Source organism: Macaca thibetana, chromosome 2, assembly GCF_024542745.1.
Source record: "Macaca thibetana thibetana isolate TM-01 chromosome 2, ASM2454274v1, whole genome shotgun sequence".
Classification (NCBI taxonomy): Eukaryota; Metazoa; Chordata; class Mammalia; order Primates; family Cercopithecidae; genus Macaca; species Macaca thibetana.
In genome coordinates this window covers 95,909,498-95,937,094 of record NC_065579.1, presented here as the reverse complement: position 1 = coordinate 95,937,094, position 27,597 = coordinate 95,909,498, and the positions used below count along the sequence as shown (strand labels likewise).

Genomic DNA, 27,597 nt, shown 5'->3' with positions numbered 1-27,597 from the left:
CAGTTTCAACTTTCTACTTATGGCTAGCCAGTTTTCTCAGCACCATTTATTAAATAGGGAATCCTTTTCCTATTCCTTGTTTTTGTCATGTTTGTCGAAGATCAGATGGTTGTAGATGTGTGGTATTACTTCCGAGGGCCCTATTCTGTTCCATTGGTCTATATCTCTGTTTTGGTACCAGTACCATGCTGCTTTGGTTACTGTAGCCTTGTAGTATAGTTTGAAGTCAGGTAGCGTGATGCCTCCAGCTTTGTTCTTTTGGCTTAGGATTATCTTGGCAATGTGGGCTCTTTTTTGGTTCCATATGAACTTTAAAGTAGTTTTTTCCAATTCTGTGAAGAAAGTCATTGGTAGCTTGATGTGGATGGCATTGAATCTACACATTACTTTGGGCAGTATGGCCATTTTCACAATATTGATTGTTCCTATCCATGGGCATGGAATGTTCTTCCATTTGTTTGTATCTTCTTTTATTTCGCTGAGCAGTGGTTTGTAGTTCTCCTTGAAGAGGTCCTTGACATCCCTTGTAAGTTGGATTCCTAGGTATTTTATTCTCTTTGAAGCAGTTGTAATTGGGAGTTCACTCATGATTTGGCTGTCCGTCTGTCTGTTATTGGTGTATAGGAATGCTTGTGATTTTTGTACATTGATTTTGTATCCTGATACTTTGCTGAAGTAGTTTATCAGCTTAAGGAGATTTTGGATTGAGACAATGGGGTTTTCCAAACATACAATCATGTCATCTGCAAACAGGGACAATTTGACTTCCTCTTTTCCTAATTGAATATCCTTTATTTCTTTCTCTTGCCTGATTGCCCTGGCCAGAACTTCCAGCTCTATGTTGAATAGGAGTGGTGAGAAAGGGCATCCCTGTCTTATGCCAGTTTTCAAAGGGAATGCTTCCAGTTTTTGCCCATTCAGTATGATATTGGCTGTGGGTTTGTCATAAATAGCTCTTATTATTTTGAGATACATCCCATCAATGCCTAGTTTATTGAGAGTTTTTAGCATGAAGGGCTGTTGAATTTTGTCAAAGGCCTTTTCTGCTTCTATTGAGATAATCATGTGGTTTTTGTCTTTGGTTCTGTTTGTATGATGGATTATATTTATTGATTTGCATATGTTGAACCAGCCTTGCATCCCAGGGATGAAGCCAACTTGATTGTGGCAGATAAGCTTTTTGATGTGCTGCTGGATTCGGTTTGCCGGTATTTCACTGAGGATTTTTGCATTGATGTTCATCAGGGATATTGGTCTAAAATTCTCTTTTTTTGTTATGTCTTTGCCACGCTTTGGTATCAGGATGATGCTGACCTCGTAAAATGAGTTAGGGAGGATTCCCTCTTTTTCTGTTGATTGGAATAGTTTCGGAAGGAATGGAACCAGCTCCTCATTGTACCTCTGGTAGAATTCAGCTGTGAATCCATCTGGTCCTGGACTGTTTTGGTTGCTAGGCTATTAATTATTGCCTCAATTTCAGAAGCTGTTATTGGTCTATTCAGGGATTCAACTTCTTCCTGGTTTAGTCTTGGGAGGGTGTATGTGTCCAGGAATTTATCCATTTCTTCTAGATTTTCTAGTTTATCTGCGTAGAGGTGTTTATAGTATTCTCTGATGGTAGTTTGTATTTCTGTGGGATTGGTGGTGATATCCCCTTTGTCATTTTTTATTGCGTCTTGTTTGATTCTTCTCTCTTTTCTTCTTTATTAGTCTTGCTCGCAGTCTATGAATTTTGTTGATCTTTTCAAAAAATCAGCTCCTGGATTCATTGATTTTTGAAGGGTTTTTTGTGTCTCTATCTCCTTCAGTTCTTCTCTGATGTTAGTCATTTCTTGCCTTCTGCTAGCTTTTCAATGTGTTTGCTCTTGCTTCTCTAGTTCTTTTAATTGTGATGTTAGGCTGTCAATTTTAGATCTCTCCTGCTTTCTCTTGTGGGCATTTCGTGCTGTACATTTCCCTCTACACACTGCTTTAAATGTGTCCCTGAGATTCTGGTGTGTTGTGTCTTTGTTCTCATTGGTTTCAAAGAACATCTTATTTCTGCCTTTATTTCGTTATGTACCGAGTAGTCATTTAGGAGCAGGTTGTTCAGTTTCCATGTAGTTGAGCGGTTTTGAGTGAGTTTCTTAATCCTGAGTTCTAGTTTGATTGCACTGTGGTCTGAGAGACAGTTTGTTATAATTTCTGTTCTTTTACATTTACTGAGGAGTGCTTTACTTCCAACTATGTGGTCAATTTTGGAATAAGTGCGATGTGGTGCTGAGAAGAATGTATATTCTGTTGATTTGGGGTGGAGAGTTCTGTAGATGTCTATTAGGTCCGCTTGATGCAGAGCTGAGTTCAATTCCTGGATATCCTTGTTAACTTTCTGTCTCGTTGATCTGTCTAATGTTGACAGTGGGGTGTTAAAGTCTCTCATTATTATTGTGTGGGAATCTGAGTCTCTTTTTAGGTCTCTCAGGACTTGCTTTATGAATCTGGGTGCTCCTGTATTGGATGCATGAACCATTAGGATGGTTAGCTCTCCTTGTTGAATTGATCTCTCTACCATAACACTGTAGTTTTGTATGTACTTGCAAATAGCTATAGTGCCAGTAAAAAATGTGATAAAATTAAACTCTTGCACATATGCCAAAAATATTTTGATTTAACACTTCATTAAGTGCATGATTACAGTCTCTATATCTTTTGATTTACCTTTCTATCTTTAAAATTTTCAGCTGAGATACTTAGAGGTCACATAGTAAATTAAGGTTTTCTTTTTTTACTAATATCCGTCTTTTTAAATTTGGTGAGTCACAGTAAGTTATTTTTGGGTTCTTGAAAGCTGTGTCCCTGTTCTAAATTTGAGTGCAGAAATCATGCCACTTACAAAATATGCTTTGTCTTCTTACATCAGAGTGTCTGGTAGAAGATGACTGTTCTTGGAACTTAAAAAATCTAAACAGGACAAGAACAGAATCTGGAAAATATTTCTGTTTCTGATAATATGGCTGAGTAGATACTCTGCAAACCCTCTCTCATAAAATAGACATGCCAGATAGTCCTTGCAAAGACATACTTGAACTTGCCAAAAAAAGAAAAAATTCAGAATCGCTAAGAATGAAGATGAAGTGAAAATAAGAAGGGCTACCGTGAGTATAATGGGGAGGCAGCCCCAGTAGTCAAGGGACGTGTGCATGTGTTCAGTAAAAAGTTTCAAACCTAAAAGAAGTTGAGAAAAATAATATAATTGCCCTACATATACACATCATCAACAATTTTTTATTCATGGTCAGTTTTTTTTTTTTTTTTTGGTGGAGTTTTGCTTTGGCTGGAGTGCAGCGGCATGATCTTGGTTCACTGCAATCTCTGCTTCCTGGGTTCAAGCGATTGTCCTGTCTCAGCCTCCCGAGTAGCTGGGATTACAGGTGCCCGGCACCACGCCTGGCTAAATTTTGTATTTTTAGTAGAGCTGGGGTTTCACCATGTTGGCCCGGCTGGTCTTGAACTCCTGACTTCAGGTGATTCACCCACCTCAGCCTCTCAAAGTGCTGAGATTACAGGCGTGAGCCACTGCACCTGGCCATAGCCAGTTTTGTTTCATTTATATTCCCACTTCATTTATATACATTGGTTCTTCCTCTGAATTATTTTGAAGCAAAATCTATACATCATATCATTTTGTAATTACCTTATATGTTTCTGTAGAAGACAAGCAATTAAAAAAATAAATATATTCACAATGTCATTAAAGACGAAAAAATTAATACGTTCTCAAAATAGCCACAAATCCAGTCAGAGTTCACTTTTTTTTTTTTTTTTTTTTTTGAGATGGAGTCTCTCTCTGTCGCCCAGGCTGGAGTGCCTGGGTTCACGCCGTTCTCCTGCCTCAGCCTCCCAAGTAGCTGGGACTACAGGCGCCCATCACCACGCCTGGCTAATTTTTTGTATTTTTAGTAGAGACAGGGTTTCACTGCAGAGTTCACGTTTTCTTGACTTTCTCATAAATGATTTTTTCTAGGTTATCTATTTCAATCAGGTATCTGTTTGCAAATATTGGTAAATATGTCTCATCTCTCTCTGTCTCTCTATCCTGTCTCTCACTTTCTCTGTCCATATATATAGAGAGAAAAATGTATTTTTAAATATGTATTTGTATAAATACATATTTTTCTATCTATAAATCTCTCTCTCTGCCTCTATCTTCTCTTTCTCTGTGTTTACCTCTCTTTCTTTATATCTCTGCTTATTGATGGATAAAGGGTTAACAAAACCTTTCCCCCTTCTGTATGGGAATTTGAATTTCAGTTAACAGAGAACTCTGTGTCTCTGTGAACCCGAGAAGACCAACCTGTTATTTGTATTATCAAGCAGGACTGCTTGTGGTAAAAATGGTCCCTGATTGGTAAATTGCATCTAAGCTGGGAGAATGATAATACTTGGTAGGAAGTCACAGCTTTCGGGCTCCCTTAGGTGGGTGCAGTGACTCTGGTCTCTATGGAAACTCTGGAAGCTATGGCTATGGAGTTGTTACAAGGTAACTTGGTGTTTGTGTGGTTGGAAGTTCCTAAGCCAAGGTGGCTCCCATGCCTACCAAGCGTGGCTCTCTTCTTAATGCACCTGAGCTGTGCTTTCCAGGCTGCTGCAAGGACTCCCACAGGAGAAGAGCATCAGTTGTAGCCCTGCTGGCAAGCTCAGGTTTCTGAACAAACTGACAGATGTGATCTTGGGTAGTCTTTTGAATCTGTGTGCTTTGTTGACTCTAAAAAGGCCTTTGGTGGGTGCTGCGTATTTTCTCCCTAAAATTTAAAAGATAGCATATCTTTTATATTTTTAATATAATGTTTTATATTTTTATATACAATTATATTTTAATATATCTTTATATTTTTAATATAAAGATAAAAAATAGCATACACCCTTGTGCACTTTATTTATTTTTGACCTGGGGTGGGGTCTAACTCTGTCACCAAGGCTGGAGTACAGTGGTGTGATCTTGGCTCACTGAAACCTCTGCCTCCTGGGCTCAAGCTGTCTTCCCACCTCAGCCTCCAGGGTAGCTGGGACCACAGGTGTGTGCCACCACACCTGGCTATTTTTTGTATTTTCGGTAGAGACCGGGTTTTGCCATGCTGCCCAGGCTGATATCGAGCTCTTGGGTTCAGGTGATCCACCTGCCTCAGCCTCCCAAAGTGTTTCCAGAGTGTTGGGAATTACAGGTGTGAGCCACTGCATCCAGCCCATTTTGTACCTTTTTAAACTTATCTCAGAGTTAATTTCATATCTGTTTATAGAAATGTTCTTCATCTTTTTTAAAATTAGCACTTTGTAGTGTGACTGTACCACATTTTTATTCAACTGGTTTTTTATTGACATTTGAGTGTTAGATCTTTTTTTTCTGACATTATAAGACTAAAATATGAAAAGAAAAACTTGAAAAAAAATTAAAAGAAAATTTACATAACTGTCTTTGTGATCTTGTAGGGAAACTTTTCTTAATGAGTAGTATACAGGATATGAAAAATAGCCTAATAATGAAAAGGAAAAGTTAAGACAAAATGGGCATAGGAGGTGAAGAGTTACTTTATAGAAAAAGAAATTGGAATGGTCAGTAAACTTGGGAAAAGATACTTGAACTAGAAACTAATGGATAAAATGAAAGTTAAAATGACTATCCTATAATCTTCAGTTTGGCGAACTTGTAAGTCTGACAGAATTGCTGGCAGAGATATGGGCCAGTGGAAACTCACCTAGGTAAAGTGGAGTGCAATTTTATAATCTCTAATGAAGTTGAAGATGCATATACCTGAGCCAAAAAATACAAAAATACAAAGAAATTTGGAAAAATTGTTTATCACAGTAGTGTTTGCTGTAACATAAGGTGATGCAGAATGTAAAAGTTAACCAACAAGAGATTGCATAATTAAACTCATATCCATGTGGTGGAATATTATACAGCAATTAAAAATGAACAAACTAGATCGAAAAGAATAACATGGATAAATCTCATAAAGAAAACTTTGAGTGAAAAAAGGCAAGCTGCAGAAGGATATGGGCAATATAATAACTACGTGAGTAGTTCATTTCCATATTTATGTTGTGTTAATGTTTCAATAAAAAGGAGTTGTCATCTGAGTGCAGTGGCTCACGTCTGTAATCCCAGCACTTTGGGAGGCTGAGGTGGGTGAATCACCTGAGGTCAGGAGTTCAAGACCAGCCTGGCCAGCATGATGGAACCCCATCCATCTCTACTAAAAATACAAAAATTAGCTGGGTGTGGTGGTGCGTGCCTGTAATTCCAGCTACTCAGTAGGCTGAGGCAGGAGAATCACTTAAACCTGGGAGGAGGAGGTTGCAGTGAGCCCAGATGGCACCACTGCACTCCAGCCTGGGTGACAGAGCAAGATCCCATCACCATTAAAAAAAAAAAAAAAAGGAGTTGTCACCATACATATATTATTTTCTTATATTCATTAGCATGTGGATATGGATATTATTAATACTGTAAATTATTTTGTTTAGTGAATGGTTTAAGGATACACTTTTTGTCCAGATAAGTATAATACAATTGTTTAAAAATATAAATCTTTATATTTCTTATGGATACATGGTTATGTAGTAAAAATGTCTGTGGTGGTAACCCACCAGAGTCAGCATGCTTGCTTCTGAGGATAGAGGGAGGGCAGTAGGATTGGAGAGAGGTAGGCTTCAGTTGTGTCTCTCTAATTCACTGTTTCTTAAAAAGGATTTGGGCTTACAAGTTTCAAATATGAAGATTTGATAAAGTTAAATGGATTTTAAAAAATCACCCTACTTTATTGTATCTTTGAAGTGTTCCATAATTTAAATGAAAGGATTGGTATTATATATGTACTTGAGTTGCTATAATGTTTTACATTTTTCTTTGCTTCACTTGTGAATTTTTCAGTGACCTCTGGGGAAGTTTCAGTCATTTTCTCTTTGAGGGATTTGTGTGTGTCGTAGTGGCAGTGATGGTATTAGGTATTATAGTCTTCCTACCACATGGGTAGCTTTTACTCACATGCAGTATGATTGGAAAGGAAAAGCACTGTAACATCTCACAGATATTCATGATTTTTTGTTGTTGTGGGAAATGAGGGAGAGTTCTTATTTCAAAAATTCTTATGTGCTTTTTTGGTGTTTACTAATAATATTAGTAATGATAGAATGTACAAATCATTAATTTACATTTCCTGAGTTTTGTCATCATTTGTAATTCTATGGTTCCTTTTGTTCTTTAGAAATGTATTTGAATACAAAAACACTGTGACAATGTATTCTTTCTTATTTCATCCCTTCTGAAACTTTACAGAAAGTTCCAGAAAACACTGAATTTTAGGAACTCCGTCTCTCATTGAAAACGGTATGGATTATTAAACTAACTTTGAACTTTACCACATATTTTAATGGAAATATTCTGACAGATTATTATGTGGTATTTTATAATTGACAAAGATAGAATGTGATTTAGGCATGTAAGGGAGTAGGGAAACTTACTACTCGATGGAGTGAGCTATTATTATAGTAAGCCGTATTATTAGCTGGAGTATTTGGTGTTTCAAATATAAGAAAAATTTTAGTTCTCTCTTAATATTTACAAACTTGTTGTCATCTTTCAATCTACAGGTCTTCGTGGATGACTGTAGCCATAGTTGTTTTGTTTGTGGAGAATCTGAAGTTAACTAAAAAAAAAAAAATACTTCTTTAGAAATTCACCTTTCAAAAGTAACGTAATATTCCTCATGTAAAAGTCTACTAGGCTCTCTCCTTTACCCTATTTACTTATGATTCAGAAAGTATCATTCTGACTAGGCGTGGTGGCTCATGCCTGTAATCCCAGCACTTTGAGAGGCTGAGGTGGGTGGATCACTTGAGGCCAGGAGTTCAAGACCAACCTGGCCAACATGGCGTGACCCTGCCTCTACTAAAAATACAAAAAAATTAGCCTGGCGTGGTAGTGCATGCTTGTGGTTGCAGCCACTTGGGAGGGTGAGGCAGGAAGATCACTTGCACCCGGGAGGCTGGTGGTTGCAGTCAGCCAAGATTGCTCCACTGCACTCCAGCCTGGGCGACAGCATGAGACTCTGTCTCAAACAAAACAAAACAAAAAAGTATCTTTCTATAAAATCAGTATATACGTCACACATTTTTTGGTAGTAATCCTATACTCTGTAGCATTAGGAAGATTATTTTATGGATGTGAAAGAGTAACAAGTGGTTACTGCCCTGTAGAAAAATTCCCCAGTCAACATGGAAAGCTTGAAGGACTGAGGGCTGAGTGGTTCATATTTTGTGTTTTGATACAAACCTGTAACACAACAGTGATTAATAATAAGCCTGAAGCTGCAGATCTCTGTATAATTTGGAAGCACCATGGAAGATCACTGTGAAATTTAATGCATGTAAAATTTTGAAAAATTCGGATAAGCCTGCTCACTTTTTAATCAAGCATTTAAAATATGAAATTAATCTATACATATGAATCAGATTATGGGTGTATATTGTGATACTTTTAGTCTGTATTAATAAATATGTGTTCTCTGAAAGACGTTTTACTTAGATACTTGGCTAAACTTTTTAAAGGAAGATTGTAATCCAAAAATAATTTTAGATTTAATCAGTACCTTGTTTGTTTCCATCAATATTAAATAGGAAAATAGTGTCAGTGTAGTTATCTACATGATTTCTCATTGTTTTTCTTTGAGGCTGTTATCAGTTGATGGCCAGGCCATACATATTGATTTTTAGCTGTGACAGTTGAAGCAGATCAATTTTACCCCTTGAGATTTGTAAGAGATAATTTTGAAGTTCTCTACCTCGTTATCATCTCATATTTACCTTTATGATGTGTACTAGAGGAATATTTTACTATTATGCTTAATTTTGATGGTGAAATATTTTTGGTTGTGGTGAAAGCTTTATATATTTCAGAGAGATTCCTATCATTCTGAATATTTCATTATACCATCTTTAAGTTAGAATAGAAATGTCCACTCTGAAATCACTGCTGAATACCATTTGCTTCTGGCTGTGAATGCTGGACATAACCTTGTTGTGCTGTGATTTGGGTTATAGAACTAAATGGCTTCTGCTCTTTTTCTCCACTGTAATATTTGGGTATGTTGAGCTATATGACAAGGTGAATTTCCATCAAAGCTGAATATGTAGTGGATTGCTAGCTGAAGTGACCTGAGGTCAGTTTTGGTTCTCTAAAGGTAGTTTTGATTATTCATCTTTGGCACTAAGTCTTTGCCTGCAGCCTGTAATCTTCCCTCCTCAAGTGTTGTAAGATTAAAACTGTTCTAGAGGTGTGGTACACATTGCTTAAGATTAAATATAGAATCCTAGGCAACTGGTTGTAGGGAGTCAAAGTCATTACTGTTCATTCAGTCTTTCTGAAATGACTAAATGATAATTTATTTAGGACAGAAGATGTTCTTAGGCTTAGATCTAAAATTGTGCTGCAGCTTCTCAAAGGACCGAGAGTTATTGTGTTACAAATAAAGTTATGTAATTTCTTTTATTTTTGATGTTTGTAATAGTTTGTCTAGCTTGTTTCACTCCAAATCATAAGCATATTATTTTAGTTTTGCAAGATTATTAGTATAGCTGAATAACACTGCAGATGGTCCCTAATCTATAATTGCTCAGCTTATGATTTTTTTGATTTACAGTGAGTTTATTGGGATGTAACCTTATTGTAAGTTGAAAAGGATCTGTATATCAAGAAGGAATACAGTAACAGACCTCACTATCACTTATTGGTTATTTCTGTGTTTTCAAATTATGTCTATTGCTGTTTGAAACTTTTTTGTGCCTGGAAACTTTTTTTCTTTCTTTGTATACTTAAGTTATATTTTATTTTTCTATTGCTGTGTAACAAACCACCCAAAATGTTATGATTTAGACAAGGACAGTAGGTTATTTTGCTCACAAATTCTGTAATTTGAGCAAGGCTGTGTTAGCTGAGGTGGGACTGGAGAATATCCTTTCCAGATGGTGCATTCATGTGACTGGCAAGTTGGTACAAGCTGTTTGCTGAGAACTCAGCTGAGGCTGTAGGTTGGGAGCCTCAGTTGCACTGTATGTGGGCCTCTACAGGCTGCTTGGGCTTCCTCACAGCGTGGTGGCTGAGTTCCAAGAGTGAGTGTTTCAAGAGTACCAGGTAGAATCTACATGACCATGTCAGACCTAGCCTTGGAGGTAATGTAGCATCACTTCTACCACTTTTCCTTTCCCCATGTACTTCGTTAGTGTTTGTCATGAAAGAAGCAGGTTAGTCCAGATATTGTGTAGACGGAGTATTTACTACAATTATGATTTACCTAACAAATCTCTTGTTTTTAGATGTTAAAATAGTTTCATGTTTGTCTTATAAACCAGTGGTCTCCACCCTTTTTGGCACCAGGGACCAATTTCGTGAAAGGCAATTTTTTTCCAGCAGACCAGAGCTGGGGAGGTGGTTTTGGGATGAAACTGTTCCAACTCAGAAGATCATCAGGCATTACATTCTCATAAGGAGTGTGCTATCTAGATCCCTTGCATGTGCAGTTCACAATAGGGTTCACGCTTCTATGAGAATCTGATGGCGCCACTGCTCTGACAGGAGGTGGAGCTCAAGTGGTAATGCTAGCTTGCCTACTGCTCACCTTCTGCTGTGCAGCCGGGTTTCTAACAGGCCACAAACCAGTATTGGTCTGTGGTCTGGGGGTTGGGGACTCCTGCAATAAACCGTGCTACTGTGAGTATTCTTGTACATAAGCTCATTTGTTCATCACTTTGAGATAAGTTTCTTGAGACGTGACAGGTGTATCAGAAGAAAATAACATTTTTAAGGCTTTTGAGAAACAACATCTCACTTCCCTACTAGCCGTTTGTAAGATTTATCTGTTTACCTATGACCATTCCAACACTGGCTGCTATCCATTTTTATCTTTGCTACTCTACTTTGCAATAAAGTGAATTCTTTTTTTTTTCTGCATGGCTCAATTATGAATATTATTTGCACAGTCATACATATGGAATATACATATTGACTTGTAATATAACTGTTGGATAACTGAGAGAGGAGAAATGTATATTTGAGAGGCAAGGAGCAGGAAAGAAACAGAGGTATAATTAGAAAAGAGAAATAGCTAAATTCTGATTAATTACACTTGGTGAACAAAAATTGGGAAGTAGAAGTGTGGGGAGCAGATGGCTATTTTTATAAACATTGTAGATTTTTTAATTAAAAAAGCAAAAAGTATTTTAATATGTAATAAAAATCAAATTCAGTTAAATTCAGTGTCTGTCTCTGGATCATGTAAGAAATGGATGATTTTTCTTTTGTCTCTAATTTTCTATATTTTGCAGAGTTTTTATAACTTACATGAATACATTTTTGTGAAGAAAATTAACATGCTTCAACTTTTTAAACAACTGTATTTTACTTATCCAGACAAAAAGTATATCTTTAAATCATTCACTAAACAATAATTTACAGTATTAATAATATCGATATCCACATGCTAATGAGTATAAGAAAATAATGTATGTATGATGACAAATCCTTTTTTTAAACCATTGTAACAATGTAAGTATGGAAATGAACATATTTCACAGTTAGCCAAGCACACTGTGTTTACATCTTAGCTTGGACCTATACAAAAGCTTCCAGTAGTTCTTTCAGTTTTCAAAACACCAGTAAGGGATGTGAGGGCAATCTGGCTGTGACATCTGTTGCCTCATTGATCACCAGGGTTCATTCAGCTGATCTGACTGGCTAGGCAGGTGTCCCCTTCCTCCCTCATGGCTCCATGTGTGTTCCAGCCAAAGCCCTGTGATTGATCAGATCCTTCCTTGATTGAGGAGCACCATACTTTGGTCAAGGGTGTACAGGTAGCTGCGCTCCCTTGCTAGAACCTCCAAACGAGCTCTTAAAACACCGTTAAGATTAAGAAAATGTAAAGAGAAAACAACAAAAGCCTAACCAGCTTTGACATCATCGATATTTACCTCCCCTGTCTTTTATCAATGCATAAACTCACATTTTTACTTAGTCATATTCTGTGGATACCTGTGTAATCTGGTTGTGCTTTTTCCTAGAAGAAGCCTTGCTAGTTGTGGGATTGGTATAAGGTAAAAGACTCCCCAGGAGGGGAAGGTGTCAAAAATGTTTTGGTTTCCTGAGGCTTCTGTTTCCTTATCTATAAAATAAATCCGATAATATCTTCCTTAAAGGAGTAATTGAAATAATATATTTAAATCAGCTACCACAGTGCCTGACTCAGAGTAAGCATATAGTAGATATTTTTCCTTCCTTCATCATACTTTCGTATTTTTAAAAGGATTCTTTTTTTTTTTTTTTTTTGAGACGGAGTCTCGTTCTGACGCCCAGGCTGGAGTGCAGTGGTGTGATTTCGGCTCACTATAACCTCTGCCTCCCGGGTTCAAGCAATTCTCTGCCTCAGCCTGTCGAATAACTGGGATTACAGGCTCCTGCGACCACACCCAGCTAATTTTTGTATTTCTAGTAGAGATGGGGTTTCACCATCTTGGCCAGGCTGGTCTTGGACTCCTGACCTTGTGATCCACCCGCCTCGGCCTCCCAAAGTGCTGGCATTACAGGCATGAGCCACTGCGCCCGGCTTAAATGGATTCTTATTCTTATAAATTTTGTATGTCTTTGACTACTAGTGATGACAACCATGTTTTAATTTGCTTATTGGTGGTAGAGTCCTTTTATCAGTTGTTTCTTGTTCATATCATTTTGTTGTTTTATTGGAGTGTTCATACATACTTTTTAATTGATAAACGTTATTTATAATAAAGATAGTGATTCTTTGCAATACATTTTCCAAGGTAATATATTCATTTTGAAAGATGTATAGTATTATAAGATTGCTTCCTCCACTCCTTACTTAAATTTTTAATTTGGAGTCTTTCTAGTGTAAGAAATAAAGTAAGGATATCATTTAATGAATAGTCTGTCCTTTATCTTTTCTAGAGTCTTAAATATACTTTTGTTTGTTTTCCCCTTTGTATTGTCTTTTCCACAACAGTTTTCATAAATGAATACTTCTCACAGATTTATGCTTTATGATATTTTTATTATGTATTTGGACAAAAGCCTAAGTCATTACATCACGACTATGAGAAATGTTATTGTAATTCTCTCCACTTTATTTTACAGTTGAAGAAACTGAATCATAGTGGTTATTTTGTTAAGAAATGTGGCATTTGAAGTCAGGTCTTCCTGATTCCAAAGCTCAAATTATTTGCCAGCATATTATACTGCCACTCCATTTATTCAAGTGCCCTATTATCACTCAGTAAAAATCGGTAGTTTTCTGTGTCTAAGTCCTACATTTCTCTTTTAAGTTTTTTGTTTTCTTTGTAGAGACAGGGTCTTGCTGTGTTGCCCAGGATAGTCTTGAACAATCCTCCTGCTTTGGCCTCCCAAAGTGTTTGGATTACAGGTGTGAACCACCATGCCTGATCTACTTTTTTTTTTGGTATGGTTTGTATTTTTGTTGCTATTTATCAATGAGATTTCCAAAGTTAAACTGTAATTATAGTAATTACAAACATGGTAAAAATACAATTGATGCTTTTTCTTTTTGAGATGCCTAGTAAAGTAACTAGATAACCATAAAGATTGAAGACTCCGTAGTAATTATGTGTGCAGGTGCTCACGCCTGTAATCCCAGCACTCTGGGAGGCCGAGGCGGGTGGATCACAAGGTCAGCAGATCCAGACCATCCTGGCTGACACGGTGAAACCCCGTCTCTACTAAAAATACAAAAAAAAGTTCGCCAGATGTGATGGCGGGCGCCTGTAGTCCCAGCTGCTCTGGAGGCTGAGGCAGGAGAATGGCGTGAACTTGGGAGGCGGAGCTTGCAGTGAGCCTATATCGTGCCACTGCACTCCAACCTGGGGGACAGAGCGAGACTCTGTCTCAAAAAACAAAAAACAAAACAAAACAAAAAAAAAGCGACACTTCCTGGCTCTCTTGCTCTCTCTCCTGTCACCATGTAAGACATGCTTTGCTTCTCTTTCAACTTCTACCATCACTGTAAGTTTCCTGAGGCCTCCCCAACCATGTGGAACTGTGGGTTAATCAAACCTCTTTCCTTTATGTATTACCCAGTCTCAGGTAGTATCTTAATAGCAGTGTGAGAACAGGCTAATACAATAGTGTTTTTACTGTTAGCTTTTATTTTATTTATTTATTTTATTATTTTTATAAATTAAAAAACCATTTTAAATACTTGGGGGTAGATAGAGCTAAAAAAAGCAGTTGAACTCATGGAAATAAAGAATAGAATGATGGTTACGAGGAACTGAGAAGAGTAGTGGAAAGGAGAGTGGGGGTGGTTAATGGGCCCAAAAATATAGTTAGCTAGAATGAATAAGACCTAGTATTTTTAAGTTCTGCAATTTTGGTTTGTATTTTCTCTTAAGGTTTGTTTAACACAGAGTTTAAAAAATTTGCAGGTAGAAGGGCCTTTTGGATTATTTATGTTTTAATTAATTTCTAGTTTTGTTTGTTTCCCTGAGACAAGGTCTCACTCTGTTGTCGAGGCTGGAGTGCAGTGATGTGATCATAGCTCACTGTAGCCTCGATCTCCTGGGCTCAAGCAATCCATCCACCTCAGCCTTCTAAGTAGCTAGGACTACAGGCATGTGCCATCATGCCTGGCTAATTATTACTATTATTATTTTTAAGTAGAGAAGAGGTCTTGCTATGTTGTGCAGGCTGGTCTGGAACTCCTGAGCTCAAGCAATTCTCCTGCCTCAGTATCCAAAAGTGCTGGGATTACAGATGTAAGCCACCATGCCAGCCTAATTTCTAGTTTTATTGCATTGTAATCATAAAAATTATTTTTACTTTGTGGAGTATATTAATATTTTTTCATGATCTGTTATATGATCAATTTAAAGGATCATTTTATGTTAAGAAAAAGATATGTGTTCCATTATTTGAATATAAAATTTGATATCTACCCATAATATCTAACCTATTGTTTATGTTATTTAGGTCTTCTATATCCTCACTTATTTTTGTTCTTTTGAGTCTCAGACTGACAGTAGTATGATAAAATATTTTATTGCTTCTTATATCCTGTGTAGTTTTCACTTTACAAAGGTGGTTGCTATACTATTTAAGGCATAACACTCATTACTGTAATTATTGCTGTTATACATTGTGAATGGTATATAATATATAATATGTACATATATTATATGTATAATAAATCCAGTATATGTATATACATATAATATATGCATATATGTACTATAATATATACATATATGTACTATAATATATAACTTATAAGTAACAGTTTATATTTTATGTATAATATGTATCATTTTTTAATTTTAAAATTTATGTGTAATGAAATTTACTTTCAATGAAATTTACCTTTGTGGGGACTCAGTTCTATGAGGTTTAATATATGCATAGACTCTTGTTACCACCACCAGAAAGATGCAGAACAATTCCAGTTTCCCAAAGAATGACCGTGTGCTGCATTTTTCTTAGGCAAACCACCCTCCATCCCAGTCCCTGGCAATCACTGATGTCTTCCTGCCCCTATAGCTTTATCTTTTCCAGAATGTCATATAAATGGAATCACACTGCATATAATCTTTGCAGCTGGTTTCTTTCAGTTAATACAGTGCAGTTAAGATTCATCCATGTCACTGCATGTCTCAGTAGTGCATTAAGGCTGAGTACTGTTTCATTATGTGGATGTACCACAGTTTATTTATTCATGTACACACCGAAGGACATGTGAACTGTTTTCGGTTTTTGACTGCAGGTTAAATATCCCTTATCCAAAATGCTTGAGACCAGAAGTGTTTCAGATTTCAGTGTTTTTGGGTCTTGTAATATTTGTATATACATAATGAGATATCTTGGGGATGGGACCCAAGTCTAAGCACAAAATTTATTTGTGTTTCATACACACCTTGTATAAAATAAGGCCAAGGTAATTTCATACAATATTTTAAATATTTTCAGTGCATGAAACAAAGTTTGTGTTAAGTACTTATGTGTGGAATTTTCCACTTGCATTTTATCAGTACTCAAAAAGTTTTGGATTTGGGAGCATTACAGATTTTAGATTTTTGGATTTGGGATACTCAATCTGTATTATAACTAAATATTGCTATCAATTTTTTTGTACAAGATTTTCTGTGAACTTAAGTTTTTATTTCATTAGAATACTTAGAAGTAGGATGGTTGAGGCATATATGATAGGTATATATTGAACATTTTAATGAAATTGCCAAACTGTTTTCCAGGATTCCTGTACCATTTCTGCATTCCCACTAGCAATGTTTGAAAAACTTCAGTTGCTCTACATACTCACCATTTTTCATGTTAGTCATTCTAATAAGTTCATTGTTGTATCTCAGTATGATTTTAATTTGCACTACTGTAATGATTATTATATTGAGCATCCTTGCATCTATTCGACAGATACATATTTTCTTTGGTGAAACGTCTGTTTAAATATTTTGTTCATTAACATTTTTTTTCTTAATTTTGAGTTTGGAGAGTTCTTTATATATTCTGGGTACAAATATTTTCTCTGAGTATGTGGCATGTCTTTTCTTACAGGGTCCTTCACGGGAGAAATTTTCGTTTTGATGAAGTTGACTTATATTCAGTTGTATAATACATTTTGGGTTAATTTCTGCATGTGGAGTGAGGAATGAGTTTAAGTTAACATTTTTGCTTGTGGATGTTCAGTTGTTCCAGCATCATTTGGTCATATGATTAGCCTTTTTCCAATGTTGCCTTTACACCTTTATCGTAAACTGATGGACTATATTTCTAAACTCTAGTTTGTTTCCTTGTTCTATGTGTCTATCATTTTGTCAATACTACATTGTTTTGATTACCATAGTTTTTTGTATGTCTTAAAATTATTGTACGATTCTTGCATATCCTCCCAAAATTGTTTTGCATATTCTAGTTTTTATTTTACCTTTCCATAGAAATTTTAAACTCAGTTTATAGCCACAAAATACCCTGTTGGCATTTTGACTGAAGTTGCATTAAGTCTATAGGTAAATTTGGGGAGAATTGATGACTAACTTGAGTCTTACTACATGAACATGGAATGTCTTTTCATTATTTATAGGTTTGAAAAGTTTTCTTTCATCACGATTTTAGAATTTTTAATGTACAGATTCTGTAGATGTTTTGTTAGGGTGAAAGCAATACTTCTTTGTTGTTGTTGTGGTTGGAGCTATTGAAAAGTGCTACTTTAGCCGGGCACGGTGGCTCAAGCCTGTAATCCCAGCACTTTGGGAGGCTGAGACGGGCGGATCACAAGGTCAGGAGATCGAGACCATCCTGGCTAACACGGTGAAACCCCGTCTCTACTAAAAAATACAAAAAACTAGCCGGGCGAGGTGGCGGGCGCCTGTGGTCCCAGCTACTCCGGAGGCTGAGGCAGGAGAATGGCGTAAACCCGGGAGGCGGAGCTTGCAGTGAGCTGAGATCCGGCCACTGCACTCCAGCCTGGGCGACAGAGCCAGACTCAGTCTCAAAAAAAAAAAAAAGAAAAGTGGTACTTTAAAAAGGATTTATTTTCCAGTTGTTCATTATTGGTATATTGAAATATACCAGATCTTGCTAAACTCATAAGTTATAGAAGCTTTTTTTTGTAAATTCCTTGGGATTTTCTACATAGGTAATCATGTCATCTGCAAATATTTCTTTCATTGAAATCTAAATGTCTTTTATTTATTTTTCTTCTTATGCTGGCTACAGCTTTCAGTAAAATACTGAATCATGGGTGATGAGAGTGGACATCTTTGCTTTCTTCTCAGTTTCTGGGGAAACACCTAGTCTTTCATCATTATGATGTTAACTGTAGGTTTTTTTTCTACTTGCCTTTTTTCACATTGAGGAGGTCTCTTTTATTCCTAGGTTGCTGAGAGTTTTTATCATGAACGGATGTTGAATTTTATAATTTTTTTTTATTAGTAATTCATTGTTATGTGATATTTCTTGTTTCATCAATTAATTATGATGAATTACACTTATTGTTTTTCAAATGTTGAATCAGCTTTGGATTCCTGGGATAAACCTCACTTGATCATCATATTTTATTCCTTTAATATATACTGGATCAACGTGCTTATATTTTGTTGAGGAGTTTTTGCATCTGTGTTCCTAAGGTATACTGTCTATACCTCCTTGTCTTCTATAACTAAGTGACTTGGACCTTTTTGATGTCTATAAATGCTTATTTAATGATAGTTCCTTCAAATTGAGCTGGTACAGTACAGTTTACCTCTCCCTCAATTTTATTTTGTTTTGTTTTTTGTTTTGGTTGAGTGGTATCTTAGTATGTTTGGGCTGCTGTAACAAGGTACCTTAGACCGGGTAATTTATAAATAATGGAAATGTATTGCTCACCGTTCTGGAGGCTGGGGAGTCCAAGATCAAGGCACTAGCAGATTTGGTGTCTAGTGTGGGCCCATTTGTCATAGATAGTGTGTTCTTTGTTTCCTTACATGTTGGAAGGGGTAAATAAACTCAGGTCTCTTTTATAAGGGTGCTAACTTCATTCATGAGGGTGTAGTCCTTATGACCTAATTACCTCCCAAAGGCTCCACGTTTTAACACTGTTACATTGGGGATTAAGTTTAATATATGAATGGGGGCAGGAAAAAACATTCAGACCATAGCAGGTAAAATCAGAGTTTTGGCTGGACACGGTGGCTCACGCCTGTAATTCCAGCACTTTGGGAGGCCAAGGCAGGCAGATCATGTGGTCAGGAGATCGAGACCATCCTGGCTAACACGGTGAAAATCCTTCTCTACTAAAAATACAAAAAATTAACTGGACATGGTGGCACACACCTGTAGTCCCAGCCACTCAGGAGGCTGAGGCAGGAGAATCGCTTGAACCCGGGAAGTGGAGGTTGCAGTGAGCCAAGACTGTGCCACTGCACTCCAACCTGGGCAACAGAGTGAGACTCCGTCTCTAAAAAAAAAAAAAAAAAGTTTTTATCAGCTGAAATGTTTTTTGTTTTCATTTTTTGTTGTCTTTATATGAAATAGGTTTATATGGATAGCTTTATATGAAACTTGCCTCCTATGTTCTGTATTTTTTGAAATACCTTAAATTATCCTTGGTTGATGTGATATTCCACATGGAAGAGATCAGAGGTTTCAGTTGTTTCTAGTACTCTTACTTTCTTAGTCCTTTAGTTCTTTTCTTAGTTATTGATATTTATATATCAAGAAAATCACCTTTATTAAAAAAATGTGCTGCAAATATTTTCTCTAATTCATGTGGTTTTTTTCTTTATAGCGTTTCATTTCTATGTGGCATTTAACATTTTTTATTTACATTTCTCACACTTATTTTATTCTTTCTAATAAATTATTTACGAACATTTTCCCCAGTCTGAGATTGAAATATGTATGTATGTATGTATGTATATATGTTTGTATGCCTACCTCCCGTGGCCTCTTCTAGATCTTTGAATCATTTTGTGTTTATTTTTTAAATCTTAGATTTGTTTGGTGTTTATTTTGAAGTAAGACATGAGACAGGCTCCAACATGCATATGTACTCGGTCTGTTAATTTTGTGTAGATCAATATCTAGTGAACCTTTCTTTGTTTACATCACTTTGTGTTTCAAATTACATTCAGGTGCTTCAGATAGTCTGTCAGTTTCTTCTCCTGAGTTCTCTCTGGGGGCCTTGGACCAGCTTCTGTACAGGTAGGCTGCCTTCTGTCTGGTGAAGGCTGTCACCTTGGAATAATCCTGAGATTCTCTTTGCCACTTTCCTTTGTTCAATATTCTCATCTTCCTTTTTTTTAATTTCCTCATTGTGAATGTTGAGGGTATTCAGTGGAGTTGATGGTATGATACATGATTTTGGAAAGATAATGAAAAGCCAGACCATGAAGAGCCTCATATGTCATAATGAGTTTTAGCTTCTTTTTAATGGTTGTGTAACTATTGAGAATATTTTATAGGTGAGTTACATTTGCTTTTAATAGAGGGTCCACTGTGGCTAAAATTTGTAGAGTAGATGGAATAAAGGAAAATTAAATAAAGCCTGTTGTAGTAATTCAGGAAATATATAATGGTGCATAGAAATAAGACAGCCATATTAGGGGTGTCATTTTCACAGAGCTTGGGGTTAATTGGGCATGAAAGAAAGGAAAGAAGAAGGGTCAAGGATAGTACTGAGACTTCTGAGTTTGGCTAGTATATTGGTCCTCAGGCACTGAGTTTGATTTTGGACATACAGTGTAAATGATTGCAATAGATCCTTTGCCTACATTCACCAAATGTTAACATTTTACTATGTTTACTTTATAATTTATCTTTCTCTGTCTTTATCTCTTTCACTTTGTGTGCACGGATGTGTGAGTGTGTGTGTGTTTTCTGACCCACTTGAGAAGTTTATGGACGTGATGCTTTTCTAATTCTAATTACTTCACTGAAACAAGCTGTGAATTTCAAAATCAGGAAATTAACATTGATTCAGTGTTGTTAGCTAATCTACAGACCTTACAGAACTTCCAGATCTTGAATTGCAGTCAGTTATCATGTCTTTTTAATCTCTTATAATCTGGAAGAGTTTTTCAGTCTATAATTGCTGGAAATTTGAATGGCTTTGGAATTATGTATGTATATGTTGGGGGTTGTGTTGACAGAGGAAACGGACTTGTGATTGTGGTCCTTAGACCATAGAGTATAAATTAGAATCAGGAATGGACTCTGGGGATGGATTTTCTACTGTCTAGTTGCTGCAAAGGTAGAAAACAGATCTTCTACTCAAGGATGACTGCATTGATTTGTTTTTTACCTGAGATAAATACTTTGGCTTTGATAATTCGGTTCAGGAACTAGGTGAGACTGATGCTTAGATATGTTTTTATCCTTAAGTAGCATAGAATTTACATGGCGTATACATGACTATGTAAATTATTCCTACCTGGAAACATAGCACCAAATAGAAAAGGATTGGAGTGTGGCCAAAAAAAAAAAAAAAAAAAAAAAAAAAAAATTGAGCTTCTTAAATCTGTCTTGGACACACAGTGTTACTGTTAGGTGCTGGCACCTCTTAAGCTCTCTTGGGAACTTATATATTCCTGTTCTCTGTAGCCATCTTGCTGATATTATGATTCTATATTTCTGACTACTTACATTCATTAACCATGTATGTGCGTGTGTGTCTGTGTTCTGTTTGCATATTTATAGAAATTATTTATACTCTGTCTTCTAAAAGGGAAAGTAGCACTATTCCTTGTCAATACTTAGTCCTTTGTGTTGAATTATACCTTTAATTAAAGAGTGTTATATGAGTATACGTTTCTTTGTGTCATGTATTGAGTATTATCTTTATTTTATGTCTGTTAAGCCCTCGGATGTGTAGACTAGAGATATGATCTCTCTATATGCAGCTCTTCTTGGAGATTTATATCTACATGCAGTTGTGACTGACAGTTGTATTATTTGCTGCCACATTTCCAGTTGTGTGATTGAGTAGTTAACAGGCAGGCTTTGTCATTCAGTTGGCCTGGATTTTATCCAACTCTGAATTTGGGTAAATTGCTTAACTTTTCAATACTCATTTTTTCTCTTTAAAGCGGGGACAATATTATCAACTTTTTATGACTAATTTTCAGATTTAAATGAGATAGTATTAAAATTTAGTTATGGGATCTAGCACAAATTGAGAATGCGAAAACAGTAGTTGATATTATTTTACTTTCTGCCATCTGCTTGATTATTATAGTCTGTTTACTCTGAGAATTGAGACTGCCCTATTTTGTTATGTTCTCTCAAAAAAAAAAATTTTAAATGTCTTCCACAGGATTTTGTCTCCACAGTTATCCGTTTACTCGACAGCCCCTCAACATACATTAGAGCAAAAGCCTTCCTGGTTCTTCTATATATTTTGATTTATAACCGTGAGATGTTGCTGCTCAGTTGCCAAGCAAGGTAAGATTTTCTCTGATGGTTTCATCAGTAACTTCAATTTAGTGCCTGTTGTATTAGTAGTTGCAGGGTGTTTCTTGGTCTCTGTGTATCTGGTATATTTTTTTAAGGGTTTTTCCAGGGGTTTAATATTTCACTTGTAATCTCAGCTTGGAAGTACTGAGGACCCAGAGAAGACCTCTGAAACTATGGTGGGATGAGAAATGCCTTGTGTGTCCTTGATATGGTTTGGCTCTCTGTCCCCACCCAAATCTCACCTTGAATTATAATCCCTATAATCCTCATGTGTCAGGAGTGGGACCAAGTGGGGGTAATTGGATCATGGGAGTGGTTTCCCCCATTCTGTTCTTGTGATAATGAGTGAGTCTCACCACATCTGATGGTTTTATAAGCATCTGGCATTTCCCATGCTGGCACTCACTACATCCTGCCGGCTGTAAAGAAGGTGCCTGTTTTTCCTTTACCCTCTGCCATCATTGTAAGTTTCCTGAGGCCTCCCCAGCAATGTGAATCAATTAAACCTCTTTCCTTTATAAATTATCAAGTCTCAGATATTTCTTCACAGCAGTGTGAGAATGGGCTAACACAGCCCTCGATCTGAGAACAGTCCAAAGTAGGGTGTTGAGATGGTTCTGGTTTGTACCTTTGTGAGTCAATATTAGACCAGTGGTTTGGTTGTAATTTTCCTTATTGTGAGATTCTGGAATAAGTAGCTGAAGGCTCAGAAGGAGGAGCAGGGAAGGGGATGAGAGTTTATGGACTGGTCCTAGGAAGGACAGGTCTTTCTCCGGGCTTGTAACTCTTTCCTCTAAAAGGAGGAGCTGTTCTAGATGCTCCTCAAGTTCGCTTCATGTTCTGATGCTTTCTGATTAACACCTTCTGAACCATCTGATCTGTGCTATGTTGAAGCCCAGAGGAGCCCTGACAATTTGGTTTAATGTGTGTTTCTAGATCCAGGTTTTTACTTGTTCTGGAGTACTGAGCAGAGTCTGGTATTGCTTAGGGGTTGGCATTTTTTTTTTTTTTTTTTTCCTGTTAACAGTGAGAAAGTAGGCTTTGTAGGTCAAGAGGCAAAATTGGGGCTATGATATACCTACCTATATAACAAACAAGACAACAAATTTCCATGTGTATTTTTGGAGACAGAGTCTTACTCTGTTGCCCAGGCTGGAGTGCAGTGGTGTAATCACAGCTCACTGCAGCCTTGAGCCGCACACCAGGCCCAAGCGATCCTCTCACTTCAGCTTCCAGAGTAGCTGGAACTACAGGTGTATGCCATCATGCCCAGATAATTTTTAAAATATTTTGATAGAGACAGGGTCTCACTGTGTTGTCCAGGCTGGTCTTGAACTCTTGGGCTTGAGTGATCCTCTGCCCACATCTCACATACTTGATGTCAAGGTGTTGGCTGGTGCTGAGATTCTCAGTTGAGGCTCGGAGTCCTCTTCCAGGCTTATTGATTCTTGGCAGAATTCATGTTCTTGCAGTCTTTGGACTGACATCCTCACTTTCTTGCTGGTGTTTGGCTGCGGTTCACTCTCAGCTTCAGGAATCTGTCCTTCTTCTTCATTGACATTTACTGCATACCTGTTTACTTTCTCTTGGTGGCCAGCAAGATTGCTTCTCATGCCTTGAAAAGCAGAGACTCATCCCCCTCATACTTCGAACATCTTTGACTTCCCTCCTCTGCCATCAATCAGATAAAATGAATTTTAAATGTCTCACTTGATTAGCTTAGACTCACTCAAATAATCTATATATCTTAAGATTAATGGAATTGGGACTTTAATTATGTCTTCAAACTCACTTCCCAATACAGATGCTCCTTGATTTACAGTGGGGGTTGCCTTTCAATAAATCCATCATAAGTTGAAAATATCATGTCAAAAATGCAATACATCTAATCTACTGAACATCATAGCTTAGCCCAGCCTACCTTAAATGTGCTCAGAACACTTATATTGGCCTGTAGTTGGGCAAAATCATCTAATGCAAAGCCTATTTATTTTTTATTTTTTCGATATGGAGTCTCGCTTTGTCGTGCAGGCTGGAGTACAGTGGTGTGATCTCGGCTCACTGCAGTCTCTGCCTCCCAGGTTCAAGTGATTCTCCTGCCTCAGCCTCCTGAGTAGCTGGGATTACAGATGCGCGCTGCCATGCCTGACTAATTTTTGTATTTTTAGTAGGGATGGGGTTTCACCATGTTGGCCAGGCTGGTCTTGAACTCTTGACCTCAAGTGATCCACCTGCCTTGGCCTCCTAAAGTGCTGGGATTACAGGTGTGAGCCACCGCAAACTGCCCACAAAGCCTTTTTTTTATAATAAAGTGTAAAATATCTCATGTAATTTATTGAATACCACCCTGAAAGTAAAAGCAGAATAGTTGTATGAGTATTCCATGTATGGTTTCTACTGAATATTGTTTTTGCACCTTCTCAAACTGACATATCATAAAATTGCAAGTTGAATCATTGTAAGTTGGGTACCAGCTGAAGTATCCAGATTAGTGTTTGAATAGCCAGGATGGTGGGGCTTTGGGGGCAGGGGGATCTTTAGCATTCTGCCAACCACCACCATCCCCAGAATGGAGGGCTACACAGCTGTGGAAAGGCACAAGGAAGATGTCTGTACACAGCCATGGATCATCTACAAGACATTATTATCCTGATGAAAGTCAGATGTAGAATAGTATTCGTAGCATACTGTTAATTCCTTTTGTCTAAGAAAGGGGGTAAAAACAGAGAATATATGTGCCTTTACTAATATTTTACAAAAGACAGAATGGAAAGTTAAATAAATTACAAGAGTGACAATTTACAGGATTAGGAAGAGAATAAGGAAGGTGCAGGGGCAGGAATGAGCTATGCTTCTCTGAATGTACCTGCTTTATGGTCTAGACTTAAGAAGCATGTAAATGTTTTATATAATGTTAAAAATAAAAATGAGAAAAATAAAGTGGCCTTGAAAAATTGAAAACAATCTGTGTGTCAAGTTTGTGGTATGATTCCCCAGGGAAGAGAGATTTAAAGCGAGTGCTTTTAAATCACGGTATTATGGCAGAATATTTCTATCGTAATATATTTTAGTGACCAAAATCCCATTAAGAAACCTTAAACTGCATTCAGTGTTCTTGTTGTCAGTGTTCATATATGTATTGCCATTTGAAACTATTACATATATATAGATGGTGTGTGTGTGTCTGTTTGTGTGTGTGTATATATATGCTCTCTTCGGTGTATGTATATATATATGGTCTCTATATATGGTGTGTGTCTATGTGTGTGTATATGTATGTGACCTCTCTATATATGGTATATATATGTCTCTATGGTGTGTGTGTTTGTGTGTGTGTGTGTGTGTATATATAGTCTCTATATATATGGTAAGAGAAAACTAATAATTATGCTAATTCTAGTAATAAACAATATTATCAGTGTAAAATGTACAATTATAAAAATATAAGTAAAATTATCTCATCTTTAATTTGACTCTAAAGTGTTAGCATAAACTCATTTATTTTTCTGTCTTTTTAAAGAAATTATATATTTCATAGTTTTATCTACTTGTGTTAGTTTGCTCAGGCTGTCATAACAGTACCACAGATTGGGCAACTTAAACCACATACATTTATTTTCTCACAGTTTCATCAGCTACAGATCCAAGATCAAAGTGCCAGCAGGTTTGGTTTCTGGTGAGGTCTTTCTTCTTGGCTTACATAGAGGGCTGCCTTCTTCCTGTGTCCTCACATGGCCTTTGCTTTGTGTTTGCGCACTCATGGTGTCTTTTCCCCTTTAAGTACACCATTGCTGCTGGATCAGGCGCCCCCCCAGCGTGACCTCATTTATCCTTAATTACCCCCTTAAATCTCCAAATACAGCCCTATCTCCAAACACACACATCTTCAAATATAGTCACATTGAGGGTTAGGGCTTCAGCATATGAATTTTGGAGGGAACAGAATTCAGTTTATAACACTGAATTCAAGTTTTAATTCCTAAATACCATTTTCTACTCAAATCATGGTCTCTTGTATAAATAGGTTCCAAGTCCCTGGCACAGCTTTGCATTTAGACCAGAAATGAACAAATTGAGGCTGGGGCATGTCAGTCCTGAAAGCGAGGAATTTATCAGAGACTTCTAAGGTCATGTTAAAAGGAATGCAGGAGCCAATGTGAAGGAGCCTCTACTGGCCAAAGATGGAATTTCAAGAGTTCTTTATATATTTTAGATATGAGTCCACTGTTAGATATATGGTTTGCAAATTTTTCTCTTCGTGTGTAACTTGTCATCTTATCTTAACAGGATATTTTACAGAACCAAAGTTTTGAATTTTAATGGGTTCACTTTATCAATTTTTCCTTTAGTGGTTTGTATTTTTGATGTCAAGAGTAAGAACTCTGTCTAGATCCCAAAGATTTTCTCCCATGTTTTAAAAAATATTTTTTATGATTATACACTTTACATTTAAGTTTGTGATCCATTTTGAGTTAATTTCCATATAAAGTATAAAGCTTAGTTAGAGGTTTTCTTTTGGTTTTGGTTTTGGTTTTTGCCTGTGGATATTTAATTGCTCTGGTGTTATTTGTTAAAAGGGCTATCTTTCCTGCATTAAATTGCTTTTGTACATCGTCAGACATCATTTGGGCGTATTTGTATGGGGCTGCTTCGGGGTTCTCTAAACTTTTCAATTGATCTGTGTGTCTGTCCCTTTATCAATACAACATTGTCTTGATTACTGTAATTAAGATTACTTGATCATCATAAGGCTTAATATTGGACAGAGTGATCTCCTCTTTTTATTCTTCTTTGTCAAGATTGTTTTAGCTGTTCTGGGACCTATATGCTTTTCCATATAAGCTTTGAAATGAGCTTGTTTATATTTGCCAAAACCTTACTGGGCTATCATTAAACTAATGCATCAATACAAGGATAGTTGATATATTTACTCTATGGTCTGCTGATCCTTGAATGTGGTGTCTCTATTTATTTAGTTTTTTTTTTTTAACCTTCTTTCATTAGCATTCTATAATTTCAGCATGTTTTGTTAAGTACATACGTAGTATTTCTTTTTGGAGGGGAGCAATTGTAAATGGTATTGCATCATTAATTTCAGTTTCCACATTTAATTGATGTGTTTGTTGATTTTATGTTCTACAACCTTACTAAACTCACTTATCAGTTCTAGGTTTTTTTTTCTCATTCCTTCCCTCCCTCCCTCCTTCCTTTCCCTCCCTTCCTCCCTCCCTCCCTTCCTTCCTCTTTCTTTTCTTTCTGATTCCAGGAGATTTTCTATATAGCCAATCATGTCATCTGTAAATGCGGACAGTTTTATTTTTTTCTCTCTTGTTTGTGTGCCCTTTATTTTTATTGCCTTATTATAGTATTTAGAATTTCCAGTACTATGTTGAATAAGAGTGGTGAGAGCAGATGTTCTTGCCTTGTTTCTGGCCTTGTAGGGAAGACAGTTTTAGGCCTCCACTGTTAAGTATGAAGTTACTCTAGATTTTTTGTAGATATTCTTTATCAGTGGAGGAAGGTCACTCTCATTCTTATTCTTTTTTTTTTTTTTTTGAGACGGAGTCTCGCTCTGTAGCCCAGGCTGGAGTGCAGTGGCC

General features: G+C 36.8%; 1 protein-coding gene across 7 annotated transcripts in view; it reads left to right on the top strand.

The window, feature by feature from the left end:
- Positions 1–27,597, top strand: part of ULK4 (unc-51 like kinase 4) — a 709,752-nt gene that overhangs the window by 181,199 nt on the left and 500,956 nt on the right. For all 7 annotated transcript variants that reach the window (XM_050780350.1, XM_050780346.1, XM_050780348.1 and 4 more), the window contains one exon: positions 21,858–21,985. In XM_050780350.1, coding sequence (XP_050636307.1) covers positions 21,858–21,985 — 128 coding nt within the window. The remainder of the gene's footprint in view (positions 1–21,857; positions 21,986–27,597) is intronic.